The sequence below is a fragment of the Dipodomys spectabilis genome, unplaced genomic scaffold (genome assembly GCF_019054845.1).
Source record: "Dipodomys spectabilis isolate Male_0828 unplaced genomic scaffold, ASM1905484v1 ptg000215l, whole genome shotgun sequence".
NCBI classification, from domain to species: domain Eukaryota; kingdom Metazoa; phylum Chordata; class Mammalia; order Rodentia; family Heteromyidae; genus Dipodomys; species Dipodomys spectabilis.
In genome coordinates this window covers 9,601,141-9,620,659 of record NW_024870892.1, presented here as the reverse complement: position 1 = coordinate 9,620,659, position 19,519 = coordinate 9,601,141, and the positions used below count along the sequence as shown (strand labels likewise).

The 19,519-nt window shown below is 57.0% G+C and overlaps 2 protein-coding genes across 2 annotated transcripts; both read right to left on the bottom strand.

Moving 5' to 3' along the window:
• Nucleotides 1–2,381: 2,381 nt before the first annotated feature.
• Nucleotides 2,382–5,834, bottom strand: CUNH19orf25 (chromosome unknown C19orf25 homolog). The gene is made up of 2 exons (XM_042697142.1): nt 5,488–5,834; nt 2,382–3,318 (listed from the first exon to the last, which is right to left on the bottom strand). The coding sequence occupies exons 1-2, from the start codon at nt 5,615–5,617 to the stop codon at nt 3,086–3,088; spliced, it is 363 nt and encodes a 120-aa protein (XP_042553076.1). The 5' UTR covers nt 5,618–5,834; the 3' UTR covers nt 2,382–3,085.
• Nucleotides 5,835–10,612: 4,778 nt separating this feature from the next.
• Nucleotides 10,613–18,705, bottom strand: Pcsk4 (proprotein convertase subtilisin/kexin type 4). The gene is made up of 13 exons (XM_042697133.1): nt 18,511–18,705; nt 18,091–18,195; nt 14,933–15,025; nt 14,727–14,855; nt 14,545–14,621; nt 14,353–14,441; nt 14,042–14,214; nt 13,664–13,876; nt 12,108–12,208; nt 11,920–12,023; nt 11,729–11,846; nt 11,408–11,587; nt 10,613–10,739 (listed from the first exon to the last, which is right to left on the bottom strand). The coding sequence occupies exons 1-13, from the start codon at nt 18,703–18,705 to the stop codon at nt 10,613–10,615; spliced, it is 1,704 nt and encodes a 567-aa protein (XP_042553067.1).
• Nucleotides 18,706–19,519: the final 814 nt, after the last annotated feature.

Sequence of the window (19,519 nt, the reverse complement as noted above, 5' to 3'; positions counted from 1 at the left end):
GAAATTCCTGCAGAAAGAGCCGACGACCTCTTTCCTCCAGGATTCTAGCTCTGGGAAGAAGCTGATTGACACACGGATCTGAAGAGAGCATTTCATCCCTGAGGTCCAATGGATGTCCTTCTGGGAAAAGGGAAGTGATTTTGAGATCCAGTGGAAGGCTCTCGGCAGTGCCAGTCTCTCCCCACCCAGTCCTGTTGGGATGAGGAGCTGGCCCGGACTATGGATCCTAGAGAGCAGTGCGAAAGGAGAGACCCCAAATTCCTGTCACACCCACAGCCCTGTCACACCCCAACCCAAGCCAACAAGCAGGACGACTGTCCGTAGTCCCTGGTGACAGTGCTAGTGGCAGGCACCAACTCTCACAGTCAGCGTTCTTCCAAACAAGGCTGCTGGCCCACTGTTAACCAGCAGGAAGGGATGAGAATGAGTCTCAGAAGGACTTCCTCCTCCTCTCCAGACACCACTAGCTGGCCCCCGGAGCCCAGCTTCCCTCTGGAGTCTCAAATCTGAGGCTGCTGGGGCGTTGCTTGCTCTCAACCAGCTGCACCCCCCAAAAATGGCCTGGTGCTAGGGAAATGGTGGCAGATGGACCCGCTGCAGGCCATGGATCAAAGTACGAGGTACAACCCTGGGCCCGGCCTCCCCTACCATGCACTGTGAGACCTTGGGCAGTGCTCTCGCTGCTCTGTGCCTCAGTTTCCCCATGTGGGCCATGGGGAGAACTCAGAGCTACCTCTCGGAGGGGTGGACAGAGTAGCTGCTGTGCTGTGAGTGCCTATGCTGCTCACGGCAGTCGCCACGACCTCCCCCGGGGGCGCAGCCCCCACCAAACACCAGTAAATAAGGGGCTGTCTCCTGCTGGACCAGGTCCAGGGGCCATTTTTGCCTTCACCGCCTCCCTCCCCCCAGAGAGGGCACAGCCTCAAGGCATCAGTAGAGCCGTGGGAGGCTAGCCCGCCCAGGAGAGCAGTTTAAGAGCGACAGGCTGCACGTGGACACTCTACTAGAGGTCAGAGCTGTGGACACAGACACTGTCCCCGGTTCCCAAGCCCTGATCTCACTGCCAAACACTGCAGCCGGCCCCAAAACCGAGGACTTGCCGCCACTGGACCAGGATGTGGGGATCTGATGTCCCGACTTATGATGACTCCGTGTTCCCCCATCACATCTTCCTCTCCTGCTGAGCTGACCTGTGCCCACCACCCCTACAGCTCCCGCCCTCCTGGGTCTCTGCAGTGTTCAACCGTCATGTAAATAGTCCCAGCTCCTTCCACACCCGCCCTCTAATGTACAGCCATTTGTCTAGTGGAAAGATGATACCCAATCTGGCGTCTGGCTTTTTGTGCACCTTTAATAAACCAAGCTATGGCATTGCCCATGCTGTCCACTGTTCCTGGGTCAAGGCAGGCCAAAGGGTGGAGGCCAGCTTTCAGGGTCTTCCATCCCCGCCATGGCTGCCCCCACCACGGGTCCAGTGCTGGCCAAGGAAACCTCTTGTTGAAGGCATCTCAGGCCAGATCCCTCAGGCCAGATCTGAGTCCTCAGGGACAAGGCCCCGTGGTGTCAGCCTATGTCCACTTGGTCCCAAGGAGCTAGGAGGAAAGACAGCTCTTCAGTGTGGTGACACCACCTTGGTAGGCTGTGTGCCAGCCCTTGGCGGCTGGTCCCAGTGTAGACAGCAGGGAGTCTGGTCTGTCACCGCCACGGGGCTCTCATTGCAAGATGCCTGCCTGCCGATAGTTCTGGACAGTCGGATCCCAGGTTCTCCTCGGGGTGGACCAGGCTGGCCAGTGTGGGAAGGAGGCAGCCAGCAGTGGGTCAGGGTGGCAAAGCTTTGGCTAATGGGAAGTTCCTGAGGGGTACAGGCCCCAAAGACCCAGTGTTTGGCTTAGGAGATGGCTTGAACTGAGAGGTGTTCTTTCAGGGAGAGAAACAGAAGTTTCTTGTTTCTTTTTGCCAGTCTTAGAGCTTGAACTCGGGGCCTGAACACTGTCCCTGAGCTCTACCCCTGGAGCCACAGAGCCACTTCTGTTTATGTGGTATTGAGGAATGGAACCCAGGGTTTCAAGCATGCTAGGCAAGTGCTCTACCATGAAGCCACACTCCTAGCCCTGAGAAGTTTCTTCTAAAGAAGCGTCAGAGGCTCTGGATGGAGTTACTCCCCATAGCACCCATCAGGCCTTGCGCCATACCCGGGACCCCATGGGACCCCGTGGGGACACCTGCATATGGGCATTGACGCCCCCCCCCCCCCAGTGCATCTCCAGAGCTGCTGCCCCAGATGGCAAAGTCTCAGGAGCGACTCAGGTGGCCATTCTGATCCAAAGAGGTTTTTATCCATTGACTCAGCAGGGGCCCAGGAGCCTCCAGACCCGCCCCTCCCCCTCCCCCCTCCCCCCAACACACACAGAGCCACCCTCCTGTGGGCCACAGGTCTCTGCCTACTTTGGATGAAAAGTCCCCTTTCCCGATCCATTCACCTCCACCCACCACAGCACCAGAGCTAGCGAGGGACTCAGAACCCAGGCGGGGACTCTGGGAACGTTTCTTGGGGGACAGTAAGGATGGTGACTCCAGCATGTCAGGGTTGTTGTGAGGATCAGCCTGGCCAGAGGCAGCATTCAAATCGGGAAGGAGATAAATTAGAGGCTGGGCTGGCCCCAGTCACACTGGTGCTGGGCTCTGGCAGCCAGGTCTGACCTCCAGTTAGGCCCAGCTGAGCAGTGACCAGGGCCTCCCGAGGGTCACACGTATATCTATCTTCAGCCAACTGTTTAGTGCCCTAAGCAGGAGTATGAAGACAGGAAGGAGGTGGCACTGCTCTAGTGGCCTTGTCTCAGATCAGACCGGAGGGGACAGAACCTGGAGCAGCCATCCTTCATGTCCCCTTCTGAAACCGTGGCTGGGCCCTGCTGCAGTCCTGAGACAAGGAGCCTGTGGGGTGCGTCTCTCCAGCCAGGTGTCACAGTGTTCTGCAGCCTCCTGAGTGCTGGGAGTGAGCAGGGGTGCCCTGATCCCAGGGGCTGGCTGGACGTGGAATGTAAGCCAGGGGGACCCGGGTCCCCAGGGAGAGGGGGAAGCAAGGTCAGCGTGAGGAGAGAGCCAGGGTCCCCGGTGGCGGCAGCGCCGTCTGGGACACCTGGCTGATGTCCAGCTCCAGCTCCTGGCCGGCCTGCCAGAGCGCCTCGCACTTCTGCCTCAGCCCGTCCCCAGCCTGCCGCAGCCGCTCATTGGTGGCCACGTAAGCCCGGCTCTGCTGGTAGAGAAGCTCCCGCTGGGCCTCGGGCTCCTCAGTCTTCTTGCAGGGTCTTGGGGCATCTGGGGGACAGGAAATAGCATCCTAAGTGAGCAAAAGCCCACCTGCCACTGGGTGCTGGCGGCTCACGCCTGTACTCCCAGCTACTCAGGGGGCTGAAATCTGAGGACTGTGGTTCAAAGCCAGCCTGGGCAGGAAAGTGCATGAGACTCTTATCTTGAATTAACCACCAAAAGTGAAGATGTGGTTCAAGTAGTAGAGCACTAACCTTAGGCACAAAAACTCAGGAATTGGGGCTGGGAATGTGGCTTAGTAGAGTGCTTGCCTAGCATGCATGAAGCTCTGGGTTCAATTCCTCAGTACCACAAACAGAAAAAGCCAAAAATGGTGTTGTGGCTCAAGTGGTAGAGAGCTAAGCTTTGAATAAAAGGAGCTCAAGGACAGTGCCCAGGCCCTGAGTTCAAACTCCCAGGAATTGAGCTCAGGAATGGGTTCAAGCCCCAGGACTGGAACAAAAAAAGTCAAGTGAGAGCATGAGGCCGAGTTCAGTACAGGTGTGGATCACACACACACACACACACACACACACACAACACACACACACACACACACACCCCTGGCTGCACACACACACACACACACACACACACACACTCCTGGCTGCGCACACACACACACACCCCTGGCTGCTTCTGTCACACACACACACACACACACACACACACACACACCTTCTGTCCTGCACACACACACACACACACACCCCTGGCTGCTTCTGTCCTGCACACACACACACCCCTGGCTGCTTCTGTCCTACACACACACACACACACACACACACACCTCTGTCCTGCACACACACACACACCCCTGGCTGCTTCTGTCCTACACACACACACACACACACACACACACACACACACCTCTGTCCTGCACACACACACACACCCCTGGCTGCTTCTGTCCTACACACACACACACACACACACACACACACACACACACACACACACACACACCTGGCTGCTTCTGTCCACACACACACACACACACACACACACACACACACACACACACACACACACACACACACACACACACACACACACACACACACACCTGGCTGCTTCTGTCCTGCTCAGGGCTATCTAGATTTCCACTGAGTAAGTCCAACATCCAACTCAAGTATGTGGGGTGCTAGGGTTTGGTTAAAAAGTCCCAAGCACCCAGCTTGTCGTTTTGTTTTTGGAAATGGAGTCTCATGGACTTCCTGCCCGGGCTGGCTTTGAACCCGATCTTCAGATCTCAGCCTCCTGAGTAGCTAGGATGACAGGCGTGAGCCACCTGCATCCAGCCCATTGGCTTTGTTGTTGGTTTTTGTGATGCTAGGAATAAAACCCAGGGCCTCAAACACACTAGGTTAAATGCTCCACCACCAAACCATGCCCCCTTTACACCCCAAACCCTATTTAGCACATCAAAAATGTAAAAAGTTGGGGTTGGCATTAACTTAGCGGCAAAGGGCTTATCCAGGCACAAGAAGAAACAAACACTATTCTTTTTTTGGGGGGGAGGGTCCGGTCGTGGGGCCTGAACTCTGGGCCTGGGTGCTGTCCCTCAGCTCTTCAGCTCAAGGCTAGCGCTCTACCACTTGAGCCACAACACCACTTCCTCCTTTTATCTTTTTGCTTATGTGGTGCTGAGGACTTGAACCCAGGGCCTCAGGCATGCAAGGCAAGCGCTCTACCACTGAGCCTCCTTCCCAGCCCCACAAACACTATTCCTAACACCATTCTTGCACATCCCTGTTTTAGACTACCCCAGGGATGGGCCCGTGGTAGTAGAGCTTGATCCTAGGGGCCTCCCACTTGCTTGCTCTGTTTTCCTGCTTATGGCTGGCACTCTACCACTTGGGAAACACCTCCAGCCTTGCCTTTTGCTGATGATTTTGGAGATGGAGTTTCACAGACTTATTTTTGCTCAGGCTGGCCTCTAACTGTGATCCTCCCAATCTCAGATATCTGAGAAACTAGGATAGTGATCCCCCCAGGGCCCGACAGACAGGTGCACTTTATAGACCAGGAGGAGGGAGCCTGGGTGAGGCCAAGGGTCGCTCGAGGTTCCAGGCTTGAGTCGGGAGTCCCAATGACATGGCCTCATCAGATCTGATGCTGGGGGCCAGCGTCAAAGTGTCAGGACCCTTCTGCCAGCCCGGGCCTTGGCTCCCCTACCTTCTGAGGCCAGAGCCGTGAAGATGGGGTCCTGGGCCGGCGCCCCACGCACGTCCTCCAGAATCTGCTCCATGGTGGGGGGCGCCGGACGGGTGGGCAGCACCACACGCTTCTTGGCTTTGGAGCCCATCCTGGAGGAGGGAGAAGGGAGTACAGGCCGGGCGGGTGCTCTCGCCTGGCAAACTCGTACGCAGCCGCCGCGGCCCCGTGGCCAGTGCCCCTCTGGGCCCGCTCAGCCTGTGACCTGACTTCTGTCCGACCACAAAAGCCCAGGCCTTGCAGGTCTGGAGCGACCTTGGACTCAGTTTCCCCGCGCCTGGATGCCGGTCTGCAGTAACCAGCCCAGCCAGCACCACTTCCGCTTCCGGTTATAACTAACCACGAGTGACATTCTTCTTCCGGCCTCTTCGAGCACCGGCCGCTCCTCTTAAAGGAGCCGCGCCCTCGACGATCCCGTTCCTATCCAGCAGGGGGCGCGATAGGCCAGAGCGAGCTCAGCTTCCCAGGCCCGCGGGCTGGAAAGCCCAGGGAGGGAACCTGAGTTCAAATTCAGGTCTCTCTGGTTGGGCAGCGAGTGGGGACAAGCCACTGGCCCTGTCCATCACGGAAGGAGGCTGTGGACAAGGCAGTATCGCACCTTCACAGCTGGCCAAGGCACTGCTCAGTATCAGAGGTGGGCCGCAGGGTCATCCCCTCAGGCTGGCATGACAGGCCGAAAGCCAGGGGAAGTTACTGTGCTTTTAAACAGCTTCCTTTTCTTTTCCTTTCTTTCTTCCTACCTTCCTCCCTTCTGTAGCGGGGAAGGGTCTGCTAGACTGTTAAGATCCCAGACTGTGTGTGTGAGAAAAACTAAGCTGAGAAATTGAGCCTTTACTAAAAACAAAGAGAGGCCATAGGGAGACCTTAAAACATATTTCCCACGGACTTTGGCGCTCTCATACCGTGCAGCGTTGTGCATCCTCCTTAGCTATCTTTGTAGTAAATCTCCTGTAGCTGTCTACGTCACAGCCCCCAGCTTCCAAGGTGCAGGGGCATATGACATTATGTTTCTGGAATGTGCAGCCCCCATGAGTAAGAATATCCGCCTGCTTTGTGTGGGGACCCCAAATTCCCACGCCAATTCAAACCAAATGATAGGTTAGTTCAAACAGTGACTATGAGACGGACTGTAACCTCATTGGCCACTGACATAAATATGCAGTCTTTACGTGTGTGTTACAATCCCATTGGCCACCTGCGTGTGGCTAGGCTTGACCACATCGATTTTGCCTTTAAAAAACTCTAGCTTGTGGGCTGTTCGGGGTCGAAGGTTTAGCTCCCGAGTCTGTGCTGAGTCCCTGGCTGGTCAGCTTCCACTTCCCCAATAAAGTCATTTTTTTTTTTTTTGGGTCCAGTCGTGGGGCCTGAACTCTGGGCCTGGGCGCTGTCCCTCAGCTCTTCAGCTCAAGGCTAGCACTCTACCACTTGAGCCACAGCGCCACTTCCGGCTTTTTTCTTTTTGCTTATGTGGTGCTGAGGAATCGAACCCAGGGCCTCAGGCATGCAAAGCAAGCGCTCTACCACTGAGCCACCTTCCCAGCTCCCTCCAATAACCTTTTGAAATCACTCTGTTTCCTACCTCGCCTGACATCTTTTCATACCAGACATAAGAATCAAGATAACTGTGTTCACCTGGACAGAAAAGCAATGAAACTCTTATCTCCAATTATCCTGCAAAAAGCCAAAAGTAGTCGGGCATTGGTGGCTCACGCCTGTAATCTATCTACACAGGAGGCTGAGATCTAAGGAGTATGGTATAAAGCCAGCCCAGGCAGGAAAGTCTGTGAGACTCTTATCTCCAATAAACTACCAAAAAGAAAAAAAAAAAATCCAGAAGTGGAGTTGTGGCTCAAGTGATAGAGCACTAGACTTGAACAAAAGCTCAGAGACAGCTCCTAGGCTTTGAGTTCAAGCCCTAGAACCAGCACACACACACATACACACACACACACACACACACACACACACACACACACACACACACACACACACACACACACACACAAAATCCTTGAGAGAAAAAGCCAAGAGCACATAAAGCTCTGAGTTCAAGCTCCTCTGCTTAAATAAAATAAAAAATAGCCAGGTGCTGGTGGCTGTAATCCTAGCTACTGAGAAGGCTCAGATCTGAAGACCATGGTTCAAAGCCAATCAGGGCAGGAAAGTTTATAAGACTCTTCACCAATTAACCAGCAAAAAGCTGGAAGTAGAGTTGTGGCTCAGGTGATAAGAGTACTAACCTTGAACACAAAAGCTCAGGAACAGACATTAAAAAGAAGAACCTCCGCCGGGCGCTGGTGGCTCACGCCTGTAATCCTAGCTACTCAGGAGGCTGAGATCTGAGGATCGCGGTTCAAAGCCAGCCCGGGCAGGAGAGACCGTGAGACTCCTATCTCCAATAAACCACCAGAAAACCGAAAGTGGCACTGTAGCTCAAGTGGTAGAGCGCTCGCCTTGAGCTGAAGAGCTGAGGGACAGCACCCAGGCCCAGAGTTCAAGCCCCACGGCCGACCAAAAAAAAAGAAAAGAAAAAAAAATCTCCCCAGATCCTCACTCCCACAAGTCCACCTTCTTGCTTTGGATTGTCCTGTTCTGGACATTAACACCTTTGTGTCAGCTTCTCGCAGCATGGTATCCTCAAGGTCTCTCCAGGTTGCAGTGTGTGTCAGAGCCTCGTCCTGTTTGTGGCCACGTGGCGCTAGCGTGAGAGCAGATCGCACCGTGTGTCTGTGTGCTGCTGAGGGATAGAGCGGAGCTTTGATTCCTCCTGCTGGGAATGTGGGTGAATGCTTCTGTATGGACGTGTTTCCATGCCGTTCCTGGAACCTCTGTGAACTCCACGCTTGTCTGCAGAACTACCAGACTATTTGCAGAGTGGCCAGCACACTGGGCCTAGCCACTTTTTTTCCAGACCTGGGGTCTGGGCACTGGCCCCAAACTTCTTTTGCTCAAGGCTAGCACTCTACACTTGAGCCACAGTGCCACTTCTGGCTTTTTCTGTTTCTGTGGTACTGAGGAATTGAACCCAGGGCTTCATGCATGCTAGGCAAGCACTCTACCACTAAGCCAGGCCAGCCACTTTTAGAGGATGCGTGTTGTGTTCCAGACTTGTTGTGGGGAGACCTAGGAATAGTGTGGAAACTCAGCATCAGCAGCATGGGGGGTTCACTCCATTCCTACTTTCCCCTCCCCACATAACCTGAACCTGGGGTGGGGGATGTCTCTGAGCCTGAGGCTGATTTTTCTTTTTTTGGTCATTCGTAGAGCTTGAACTCTGGCCCTGGGCACTGTCCCTGAGCTCTTCAGCTCAAGGTGAGCACTCTACCACTTGAGCCACAGTGCTACTTCTGGTTTTCTGGTGGTTGATTGGAGATAAGAGTCTTATGAGCTGGGTGCTGGTGGCTCACACCTGTAATCCTAACTACTCAGGAGGCTGAGGTCTGAGGATCATGTTTCAAAGCCAATATGGGCAGAAAAGTCCATGAGACTCTTACCTCCAACTAACTACCAGAAAACTGGAAGTGGCTCTGTGGCTCAAGTGGTAGAGCACCCATCTTGAGCTGAAGAGCTCAGGGACAGCACCCAGGCCCAGAGTTCAAGTCCTATGACAGACAAAGAAAGCAAAAAGAGTTTTATGTTCTTTCTTGTGTGGGCTGGCTTTGAACCTCGATCCTTAGATCTCAACCTCCTGAGTAACTAGGATTACAGGCGTGAGCCACCAGTGCCCAGCTGATTTTTTTTTTTTAAGAGCTGAGGATACTATACTGGGCCTTACAATTGTTAGGTAAGTGCTCTTCCACTAAGCTAAATTTCCAGCTTTTTTTTTTTTGTTGTTCCAGTCCTATGGAGCTTGAACTCTGGGCCTGGATACTGTCCTTGAGCTTTTTTGCTCAAGGCTAATGCTCTACCACTTGAGCCACAGCTCCACTTCCAGCTCTTGGTGGTTCTTTGGCGATAAGAGTCTTACAGAATTTCCTGCCTGGATTGGCTTTGAACCGTGATCCTCAGATCTAAGCCTCCTGAGATGCTAGGATTACAGTCATGCACCACTAGTGCCCAGCTCTTAGGATGATTTTGTTTTCTTTTTGGCTTGCAGGGGTCGACTTGGGCAGGAGGAAGTAGTTCCGCACTGCGGCACAGGGCCAAGGATGCACAGCTTACGCTGTCCCCAAAGGAAGCCACAGGCTTAGCACCTTCTAGTCAACCTTTATTTTCAAGCTCTGAAGTTGGGACCAATTCTGGGGCAGGAAAGGGATGGTTATTGTGGTCCAGCCTCAGCCCATCCATCCCGTCTCCCATGGGTAAGGAGACATTTCTCTCTCGTTCTCTGTCTCACTGGTTGCTGTGGAGTTCAAGCTGCAAGGCTCCATGTAGCCCGCACCCTTGGCCTGAATGCAGACACTGGTAGCCTGCCAGGACCTGGGGGCAAGGAGCTGGTCCCAGCTGGGTGAGGGAAGGGACCTGCAGTGTGCACCTGGGACCCCAGGGAGGCCACTTTCCATCTTGAAGGCAGACATCTCTATGCTCCAGCCCATCGCGGGCCTGGGGTGCTGGCAGGCATAGCTCCAGGGCCTAGGACGGGAGGCCCTCAGATACATGGCAGAGGAAGCTGGTCCCCCATGCCACCACCAGCACCGCTAGGCCAGTCCTGTGGCCCAGGTTGGGTGGCAGCAGTAGGGCTGGGCAGTGGCGGTGGGCTGGGGGTGGCCACTGGGTGTGGTGGGCCCTGAGCAGGAGGCCTGACGCTGGTCTGGCCCGGGGCAGGAGGCGGTGGTGGTGCAGTCACTGGCAGAGCGACCCCACCAGGGGTCACAGGAGCTCTGGCAACCGGCACGTACTTGGTGAACATACATGGCTGAGTGCCCAGGCCCTGTGGTCACACCATCCGTTGGATTCAGTTGACGTACCTCGGCCGACAGGAAGGGAAGCGGAGGGGGCCTAGGAGGGGGGCAAGCCCGATGCGTTCTGCAGGGGGCGGGGACGGGAGGTCAGAGGGCATGAGGTTGCGGCCTGTGGCCTGGGCCTGCCGGATCCTGCCCGCCCTGGGCCGCACACGCACTCTGCCCACCTCTGTCCCCTCCTCCACTCACCCTGGCACAGCCCCTCTGTGTCCCGCCGCACACACGCACTGCTGGTCACCTGGGGGCCTGGGGGCCGCCGGGTCATGTCCTCGGCCGTCCCGTAGAGCAGCAGTGTGTAGCGGTATAGTGTCCCTGGGCAGGGGATCACGGTGGCACAGAGGGGTGGAGAAGCTATTGGCAAACCTGGTCCAACCAGGTCCTGGGGCCATTGTCCTCAGCCATCCAGGACCCCAGATCATACAGAGCAAAGCACCTACTATGTGCTGCTGGCCTGACACTTCACTTCCCTTGGGGGTAACTGGACATTTCCCAGGGTCACTGCGTGCCTACTATGTGCCAGTGGCTAGAGCCTCTCCTTCCCTAGGGTAACTGCCCTGGAGAACTGTACACCTACTGTGTGCTGGGGGCCAGACCCTCCACCCTCCTGGGGTGTCCTACACACTCTGTGGCGCGGAGCCTCCAGGGCGGCTCTCACCGGTGTTGAAATAGTAGCCCTTGTTCTCCAGGCCCAGGGTCCACAGGCCCTGGGGGGCCTCGTCCCAGTAGTGGGTAGACATAAAGATCCAGTTGTTGTAGCCCTTGCTGCTGACGTCCAGGGGTCTGGGGCAGGCAGTTAGGCAGGGGGTGGGGGTGGGGGGGTGGGGGGGGAGAGGACAGCCTGGAAATGAGAGCTGGGCCCCGCCATGGCACAGTCCCCTCCCAGGGGGGGGGGGCGCTCTGGAGGGAGGCCCGCCTGTGCCCACAGGCCTTGCCAGCAGGGTCCCGGCAGTGGGCGAAGGAGGCCCTGCCAGGCTGCACACCTGATGGCCACGAGAGTGGAGCGTGTGCCCATGGGGCTAGTGAGCGAGATCTCCAGGTCCCCCCGCCGGCTGTAGGACAAGGAGAGCTGCACCTGCACGTGCTCCAGCGAGTGGATCCCCCGGTGGCGGCCGGAGCAGGCCGACACATTCTTTGGTACGTGCATCCGCGGCAGGATGGGGCTGGGGGGCGAGGATCTCCTGTTGGCCTGCCCGGTAGGGTGGGCGGCTGGGCAAGGGGGGCTCCCCACCCTCCCCTGCGCAGGGATGATGGATGGGTGTGCGGGGAGGCCTGGGCCGCGCCCGGGGCGGGGCCTCGCTCACGTCGGGGCGTGGACAACCCTGATGACACATTTCTTCTGAGGCTTTGTGGGCAGCCACGTGCGAGCCAAGTCCACCAGCAGCCCGGCGTCCAGCAGCCCGTAGCCGTAGTGGTGGCTCACTGTGTGGAGGAGTGAATGGCTGTCACACTTGGGGGGCATAGCCCCCCGGTCCCCTGCCTGGCTCCACCGCACCTTGGCGCCCCACACCGTTGACCTTCCAGTCCTCTGCCTGCAGCTGGGCGGGCTTGGATGCACGGACCACCAGGTGCTGCAGGTCCCTCCAAGACAGGAGAGGGCTGGGGGCGGAGAAGATGGATGAGTTGGAGTCACACCTGCAGGCAGGAAGGGCTTCTGGGTGTCATGGGGGAGCGGTCACCTACTTGGCCTCCAGAGCCAGGGCGATCATGCCTGCTGCCAGCGGGGCCGAGGCAGAGGTGCCTGTGTGCCTCTTTGTGCACTGGTGGTGCAGGTCCGTGGTGACCTGGGGAGCAGAGAGCGGCAGGGCTGGGAGGAGGGGGCAGTGGACAATGCAAATGTACAGGGATTCGCTCAAAAAGTACCAAAGGCTTTTCAAGTATTTAGGGTGGCCTAGCTCACGCCTGTCATCCTTACTACTCAGGGGGCTGAGAGCTGATGATTACAGTTCAAAGCCAGCCAAGGGCCAGGAAAGCCTTTGAGGCTCTTCTCTCCAATTAACCACCAGAAAACTGGCAGTGTGGATGTGGCTCTACAAATGGTAGACTGCTGGCCTTGAGCAAAAGAGCTGAGACAGTGCCTAGGCCCTGAGTTCAAGCTCCAGGACAGACAAAAATAAAATAAAGAGAATTAAGGAGAAAGATACTGAAGATTAAGCTCAGAAAGCATGAACATTAAGTTAAAAAGGGGGGGAAAAAAGTGAATCCGGGGGCTGAGTTTTATTTGTTTGTTTTTTTGGTGTTTTTTTTTTTTGGGTCCGGGCATGGGGCCTGAACTCTGGGCCTGGGCGCTGTCCCTCAGCTCTTCAGCTCAAGGCTAGCGCTCTACCACTTGAGCCACAGCACCACTTCTGGCTTTTTTCTTTTTTGCTTATGTGGTGCTGAGGAATCAAACTTAGGGCCTCAGGCATGCAAGGCAAGCCCTCTACCACTGATCCACCTTCCCAGCTGAGTTTTAAAAGTCCCAAAGACCATGAGGATGCTGTCAGACAAAGGTCAGCGTCCTGAGCACTTGCCCAGATCATTCCCCGCTTCTCCAGGGAAGTATGCCCAGCCCAGCCCAAGAGACACGGGGGAGTGAAGGCCGACACCCTGACGCTCCACCAGACTCTTGAGAGGTTGGGGAGGGCACGTGTGTCAGGCTAGGGACCAGTGTAGAGGGGGAAGGTCTGGGAAGACTTTCTGGAGGTGAAGGCCATCAGGGACAGAGGGCAGGGCCTGAACAAGGCCCCCAAGCAGGAAGGATATAAAAGGGGGGACGCGACTGGAGTCGTTTTTGCTCTGGCTGTCAGAGGTGGGCTGAAGTGGGGGGGGTGTTGAAGGCATACTGGAAGCGGTGGGGTGGGAAGCGTCTGGAAGGTGGGGTCGGGTGCAAGGGGAGTGGTCTGCATCTGGCTGGTGGAGGTGGGGCGGGCAGGGCAGGGTCTGTGTCGGGTGAAGAGGACCGGGCAGGTGGGGCGGGCCTGGGCGGGGCGAGGTGGGCGGGGCCTGGGCGGGGAGAGCTGGGCGGGGCCTCGGCGGGGAGAGGATGGGGCGGGGCCTGGGCGGGGAGAGGTGGGCGGGGCCTGGGCGGGGAGAGGGTGGGGCGGGGCCTGGGCGGGGAGAGGGTGGGGCGGGGCCTCGGCGGGGAGAGGTGGGCGGGGCCTCGGCGGGGGGAGGTGGGCGGGGCCTCGGCGGGGAGGGTGGGCGGGGCCTCGGCGGGGAGGGTGGGCGGGGCCTCGCCAGGCGCGGGCGGCACTCACGATCTGCGGGTCGGTGGCCACGCCGCTGCTGAAGGTGGTGGTGAGGGTGGAGGCGCAGGCCTCGCTGTACCAGGGCACGCGGCCCTGCCTGGTGGTGCTGCCCACGGACAGCGTGTGGATGCTGTTGGTGTACCCGTCGCAGTTGCAGTTGTCGTAGTGGAGACCGCCGTTACCCGAGGCCCAGACGAAAAGCGTGCCGAGTCCGCCGCGGCCCTGGGAGCCGAAGGGAGGACGGCAGCAGGGGAGCAGGGCGCCGGCGCCGCGAGGGTCCGGGCTTGGTTCCCGTGCGCACCCCTCCCGCTCCCCCCTCCCGCTCCCCCCTCCCGCTCCCCCCTCCCGCTCCCCCCTCCCGCTCCCCGTTCCCCCCTCCCCGCTCACCTTGGTCACGCCGCGCCGGAAGGCTTCCCGGGTGAGGATGCCGGGGCCGTCCACCGTGCGGCCGTCGTCCTCGGGGCCCCAGCTGGCGCTGTAGATGTGGATGTGCTGCGGCTGCAGGCTGAGGGACTGCGCCTCCACGACGTCGGTGATGGTGCCGTCCAGCATGCGCACCCCTGCGCGGGCGGGCGCGGGCCTCTCACGCCAGCCGCAGCCCCCTCCCGCCCGCGCCCCACGCCAGCCGCCAGCGCCCGGGACCCTCGCCCCCCACCCTCCCCAGCAGTCCCGGGCCGAGCTCCGGGCAAGCTTGATACCTCCGATTCGGGCGTTGAAGGCCACGCCAATGCCGCAGAAGCCGTTGTCACCTACGGCAGCCACCTCCCCAGCACATCGGGTCCCGTGCCTGGGGCCACAACCAAGACGATTGCCCGTCCCTTGCCCCTCCCTCCCCTCCGCAAGGCACCGGCGCCTCCTCACGCCCCTTGGGACGAAACCGGGACGCTCACCGGTTCTCATTGCTCGGTGTGTAACGAGGCTGGGGGTCCGAATCATAGTCATTGAAGTCATAGCTGGCTAGAGGGTCCTGGGGGGAATGTGAGGACAGCAGAAATGTGTCAGGTGTCCCCTGGGACAGGGCCCAGCCTTGGAACCTTGGGCCCGAGGGCAGGCCACCCTGTCACGGCCTCACGTAGTTGGCCCAGAGGTCGGGATGGTCCTTCTCAATGCCATCATCCAGGACGGTGACCACGATGCCCTGGCCGGTCAGGCCCTGTCTCCAGACCTGCAGGATGTTCAGGTCAGGCTTCATTTCATTGTTCTGTGAGAGGCAGGGGGATCCCGAGTCAGTCACCTGCACTGGCTGCTTTTGCCTGCCCGCCTGGCCCTGCTGCTCACCATGTACCACTGCTTGGAGAACCAGGGGTCCGTGGGCATCGCCAAAGAACGCTTCACCCTCCTCTGAAGGGTCTGCTGCTGAAACCACTGCACCTACAGGGGTGTAGCCACGACTGTCCACTGCTTGTCCCTGCACTCCACTATGTATGGGAAGGCAGGCTGTGGTGATGTGGGCTTCTGCAGAGGTCCTTGCAATGAAATCCCACGTTTGTTGGGGCTACTCTGTAAGGTCTCCACATACCAGGGACGCTGTCCTCGATCAGAGGGCAGGGCAAACCTGTCCGAGCACTTGCTTGCAGGCCAAAAGAAGAATGGCTCAAGCTATGGGTGAGTGGGACTCTGGTTCCAGCCCTGTCCCTTCCACCTTCTTTGTTCTAAATCTTTTTCAGTCGTGGGGCTTGAACTCTGGGCCTGAGCGCTGCCCCTCAGCTCTTCAGCTCAAGGCTAGTGCTCTACCACTTGAGCTACAGCGCCACTTCCAGTTTTCTGGTACTTTATTGGAGATAAGAGTTTCACAAGCCGGGTGCTGGTGGCTCACGCCTGTAATCCTAGCTACTCCAGAGGCTAAGATCTGAGGATTGCGGTTCAAAGCCAGCCAGGGCAGGAAAGTCCGTGAGACTCTTATCTCCAATAAACCACTAAAAAACCAGAATTGACACTGTGGCTCATGTGGTAGAGCGCTTGCCTTGAGCTGAAGAGCGTAGGGACAGTGCCCAAGCCCAGAGTTCAAGTTCCACGACCGACCAAAAAAAAAAAAGTTTCACAGACTTTCCTGCCAGGCTGGCTTTGAACCGTGATTCTCAGATCTCAGCCTCCTGAGTAGCTAGGATTACAGGCATGAGCCACCGGCACCCGGCCATGTCCAAGTCTTTTCATCCCTTCCAAACCCATTTGTGCCCTGACTCAAGCTCCCATACTGGAGTTCGAACTTAGGGCTTAGATGCTGTCCCTTAGTTCTCTCTCTCTCTCTCAAGACTGGTGTTCTAGAAGTGGTGCAGTGACTTAAGTGGCTTAAGTTTGCCTTGAGCTGAAGAGCTGAGGACAGTGCCCAGATCCAGAGTTCAAGCCCACGACCAGCCAAAAAAAAAAACAAAAAAAAAAACCCAAAAGACTGGTGCTCTATGGCTGGGAAGGTGGCTCAGCAATAGAGTGCTTGCCTCGCATGCATGAGTCCCTGGGTTCAATTCCTCAGGACCACATAAGCAAAAAATAAACTGGAAGTGGCGCTGTGCCTCAAGTGGTAGAGCACTAGCCTTGAGCTGAAGAGCTGAGAGACAGCGCCCAGGCCCACAGTTCAGTCCCCATAACCAAAAACAGCAGCAAAAACAAAAGAGAGGCTGGTGCCCTACCACTTGAGCCATACTGACACTTCCAGCTTTTCTTTTCTTTTTGGTAGTTCATTGAAAATAAGAGTCTAAAGGGCTTTCCTGTCTGACTTTGAATTGCAAACCTCAGATCTCAGCCTCCTGCATAGCTAGGATTACAGGTGTGAGCCACCATTGACCAGCAACCATTACCCAGGCATGAACTACCAGTGCCCAACTTGGAAAGTTTTGATATGTGTGCCTTACTTATTTCCTCAAAAGATAGTCTGTATGACCACCCATCCTGGGAAAGTTCAAATCTGCCTCTGCCATCTTTGTAAGGTGGCTCTGTGTTTTGGGTTCTATCCCTTCTTTTCACCAACTATCCACCCTACCTGGATGCAGTAGTGTGTGTGTGTGTGTGTGTGTGTGTGTGTGTGGCATGCACAAGTGCCAGTACTGGAGCCTCCCTTTCTTGTTTGGCTTTTTGCTCAAAGGTGGTTCTTTACACTTAAGCCACAGCTACACTTCAGTGTTTTTCTAGTTAATTGGAGATAAGAGTTTCACGGAGGGCTGGGAAGGTGGCTTAGTGGTAGAGTGCTTGCCTAGCATGTATGAAGCCCTGGGTTTGATTCCTCAGTACCACATAAACAAGAAACCAGTGCTGAAAATGGCGCTATCGTTCAAGTGGAGACAGTACCCAGACCCTGAGTTCAAGCACCAGGAGCGGCAAAAAGAGAAGGGGGGTGGATTTTCATGGAGTTTTCTCCTTGGCCTGGCTTCAAACTATGATCCTCAGATCTCAGAACCTAAGCAACTAGGAGTATAGGTGTAACCCACTATTGCCCAGATCATCTAGGTCCTTTTGTCCAAGTCTTGCATCACTCCTCAAACCAGCTGCTTCTAATTTTCCCTCCCCTGATCAAAATATCCCCAGGGTCACACCCACATCTTCCCTGACCACCAGCCACAAAACTCTGTTTTTCTGGTCTCCCTCTTGCTCACTTGGCACAGTACTGGGCTTGATATGCCAAGAGCCTATAAATCAATTTCTACCTTAGGGCCTTTGCACATGCTGTTCTGAGAGGCAGGATTGCTTTTCCTTGGACTTTTTTGGCCTTCCTCCTTACCACTTATATTTGTCAGCCTGTGTTCTCTCACCCCCATCTCAGTGATTGGGGGCATCTCCTAGCTTTCATTTTGGGAGCTGGTCCCTGTTTTCAGGCTTGGGAGCAGCCATGGTACATGCTGGTACATGGTACACATGCAAAATGTGTACCAGACATTTCTCTTAGTCCCTAGTGCATCAGGTGGAAAGGGTCCACTGAAGTCAAGATGACCTGAGAAACATGGCTCTCCAGAGCCCATCCCAGTCCCTCACCCTAGTATCCAAGGACTTTCTTTCTTTTCTTTTTCTTTTTTGACAGTCCTGGGGTTTGATCTCAAGGCCTGGGCACTGTCCCTGAGCCTCTCTGTGCTCAAGGCCAGCAGTGCTCTACCACTTGAGCCACAGTGCCATTTCTGACTATTCCTGAGTAGTTGATTGGAGATAAGAGTCTCATGGACTTTTCTGCCCAAGCTAGCTTTGAACTGTGATCCTCAGATCTCAGTCTCCTGAGTTCCAAGGCTTTTCTACAACAGGACCCCACCCAGTCTGGCCCAGAATGCTCGCCATGTGCCAGATCTTGGTGGTGTTGAATGCCATGGTCAGGAATGCATCCTCCATCTGGGTCCCCCGTTAAAGACAGCTAGGGACTCCCTAAAGGCCACAGAACTACTCATAAACCATCACAAGAATAAGCTCTCAGAGGGTAGCTGAGACTCTAAGAGGGCTGCCTCCAAAGCCAGGCTCACCTTGGGGTCTCTCTTGAGGTGCAGGCGATGGCCCCAGTGTGGAGTCAGGGACTGCTGGACCACACCCCGATGCCGCAGGTGGAAATATTGCCCGTCAGGGAAGATCTGGGAATGTGAGGAGCAACTGTGCTGCTGGGACCCAGCTCCTCTGAAAGAGCCCTCCCCCAGAGGAGGCAGGGGGTCAGGTCCTTCCCTGTGCACCCGCCCCCACCCAAGTGCCCAGGTAAGGGGGCTTCCCATATGCACTGGGAGGCCTAGAATGCAAAGATGGCAGTGGAAGGGGTAAGCAGAGGCTCTTGATACTTGCGGGGGGGTGGTGGTGGTGGTGGGAGGAGGGGGGGGTCTCAGGGACTAAGACACTCTATCTGTCTGGAGTGGTCCAGCCTTCACTTCCCAACCATCCAAGTCATGATCACCCACCTGCCCTAGATTGACGAAGCCGAATTTGCGTGAGAGGCGCTCAGCCTCCTGATAACCTTGGGTCACCCGCACGGCCCAACTGCTGACATAGATGGGGGCTCGGGCCGATGCCCACCCTACAGCCAGGGGCCCGAAGGGGGCCAGGTTGAGGGCCACGGCCAGGCTCAACCACAGCGCAGTTGGGGCGAGCCGCATGGCGGCGGGGGCGGGGCCAGGGGCGGGGCAGCTGGAGGTCCCACCCTCGGCCAAACCGCCGAGTCGGCCCGGCGCCCGCCCCGCCCCCAGCACCATAGCAACCCCGAGGCTTCCGACTCCTTGGGGGCCTGGCAGATCCCTCTCCCAACGAGGGGCGGGAAGATCCGACGGAAATCGTGGGGGGTGGAGAGCGGGAGACCCTTGCCCGCAGACCTAAGCCTTCTGGAGCCTCAATCTGTCCATTTACACAGGGACGCCCTCTCTGGCCCGGAGAAGCAGGTTTAATGTTGTACTGCGGGAGCCGATTCTCAAACTTTATTTGGTTCCGCCCACTTTCTTACAAATACCCCTCCCTCAGAAACTAGCCCTGCCTCTTATCTGCGACTAGTCCCGCCTCCTTCCACTACACCTTCCCTGTCTCCGCCCCTTAGACCCCGCCCCGCCTCCTTTATGATCAACCCCGCCCTTCTTCCGGCTTCACCAATGACTCTTCTGCTTCTCCAATCAGCTCTGGCCTTTACCTGGCCCCTCCCACCTGGTCTTCCCACCCTAGCCAGGTGTCCCTTCTCTCTAGCTCCACCCACCTCAAAAGCGCAGCCAATAATCCCGGCCCTGACGCCACCTCCCCAATCAGTTACGTACCATTTCCTCTCGACCAATCAGAGTGCCCGGCCGCTGCGCCCCGCCCTCTCCCTGATGAGTTCCTACGGTCCGGGCCGCCGTCCGCCAGAGGGCAATGCGGCGGGGGAGACGGGGGAGGCCCCACCTCCTTTGTCCGCCCTGCCCTCCCATTGGCCCTGGCGGGGGGGCGGGG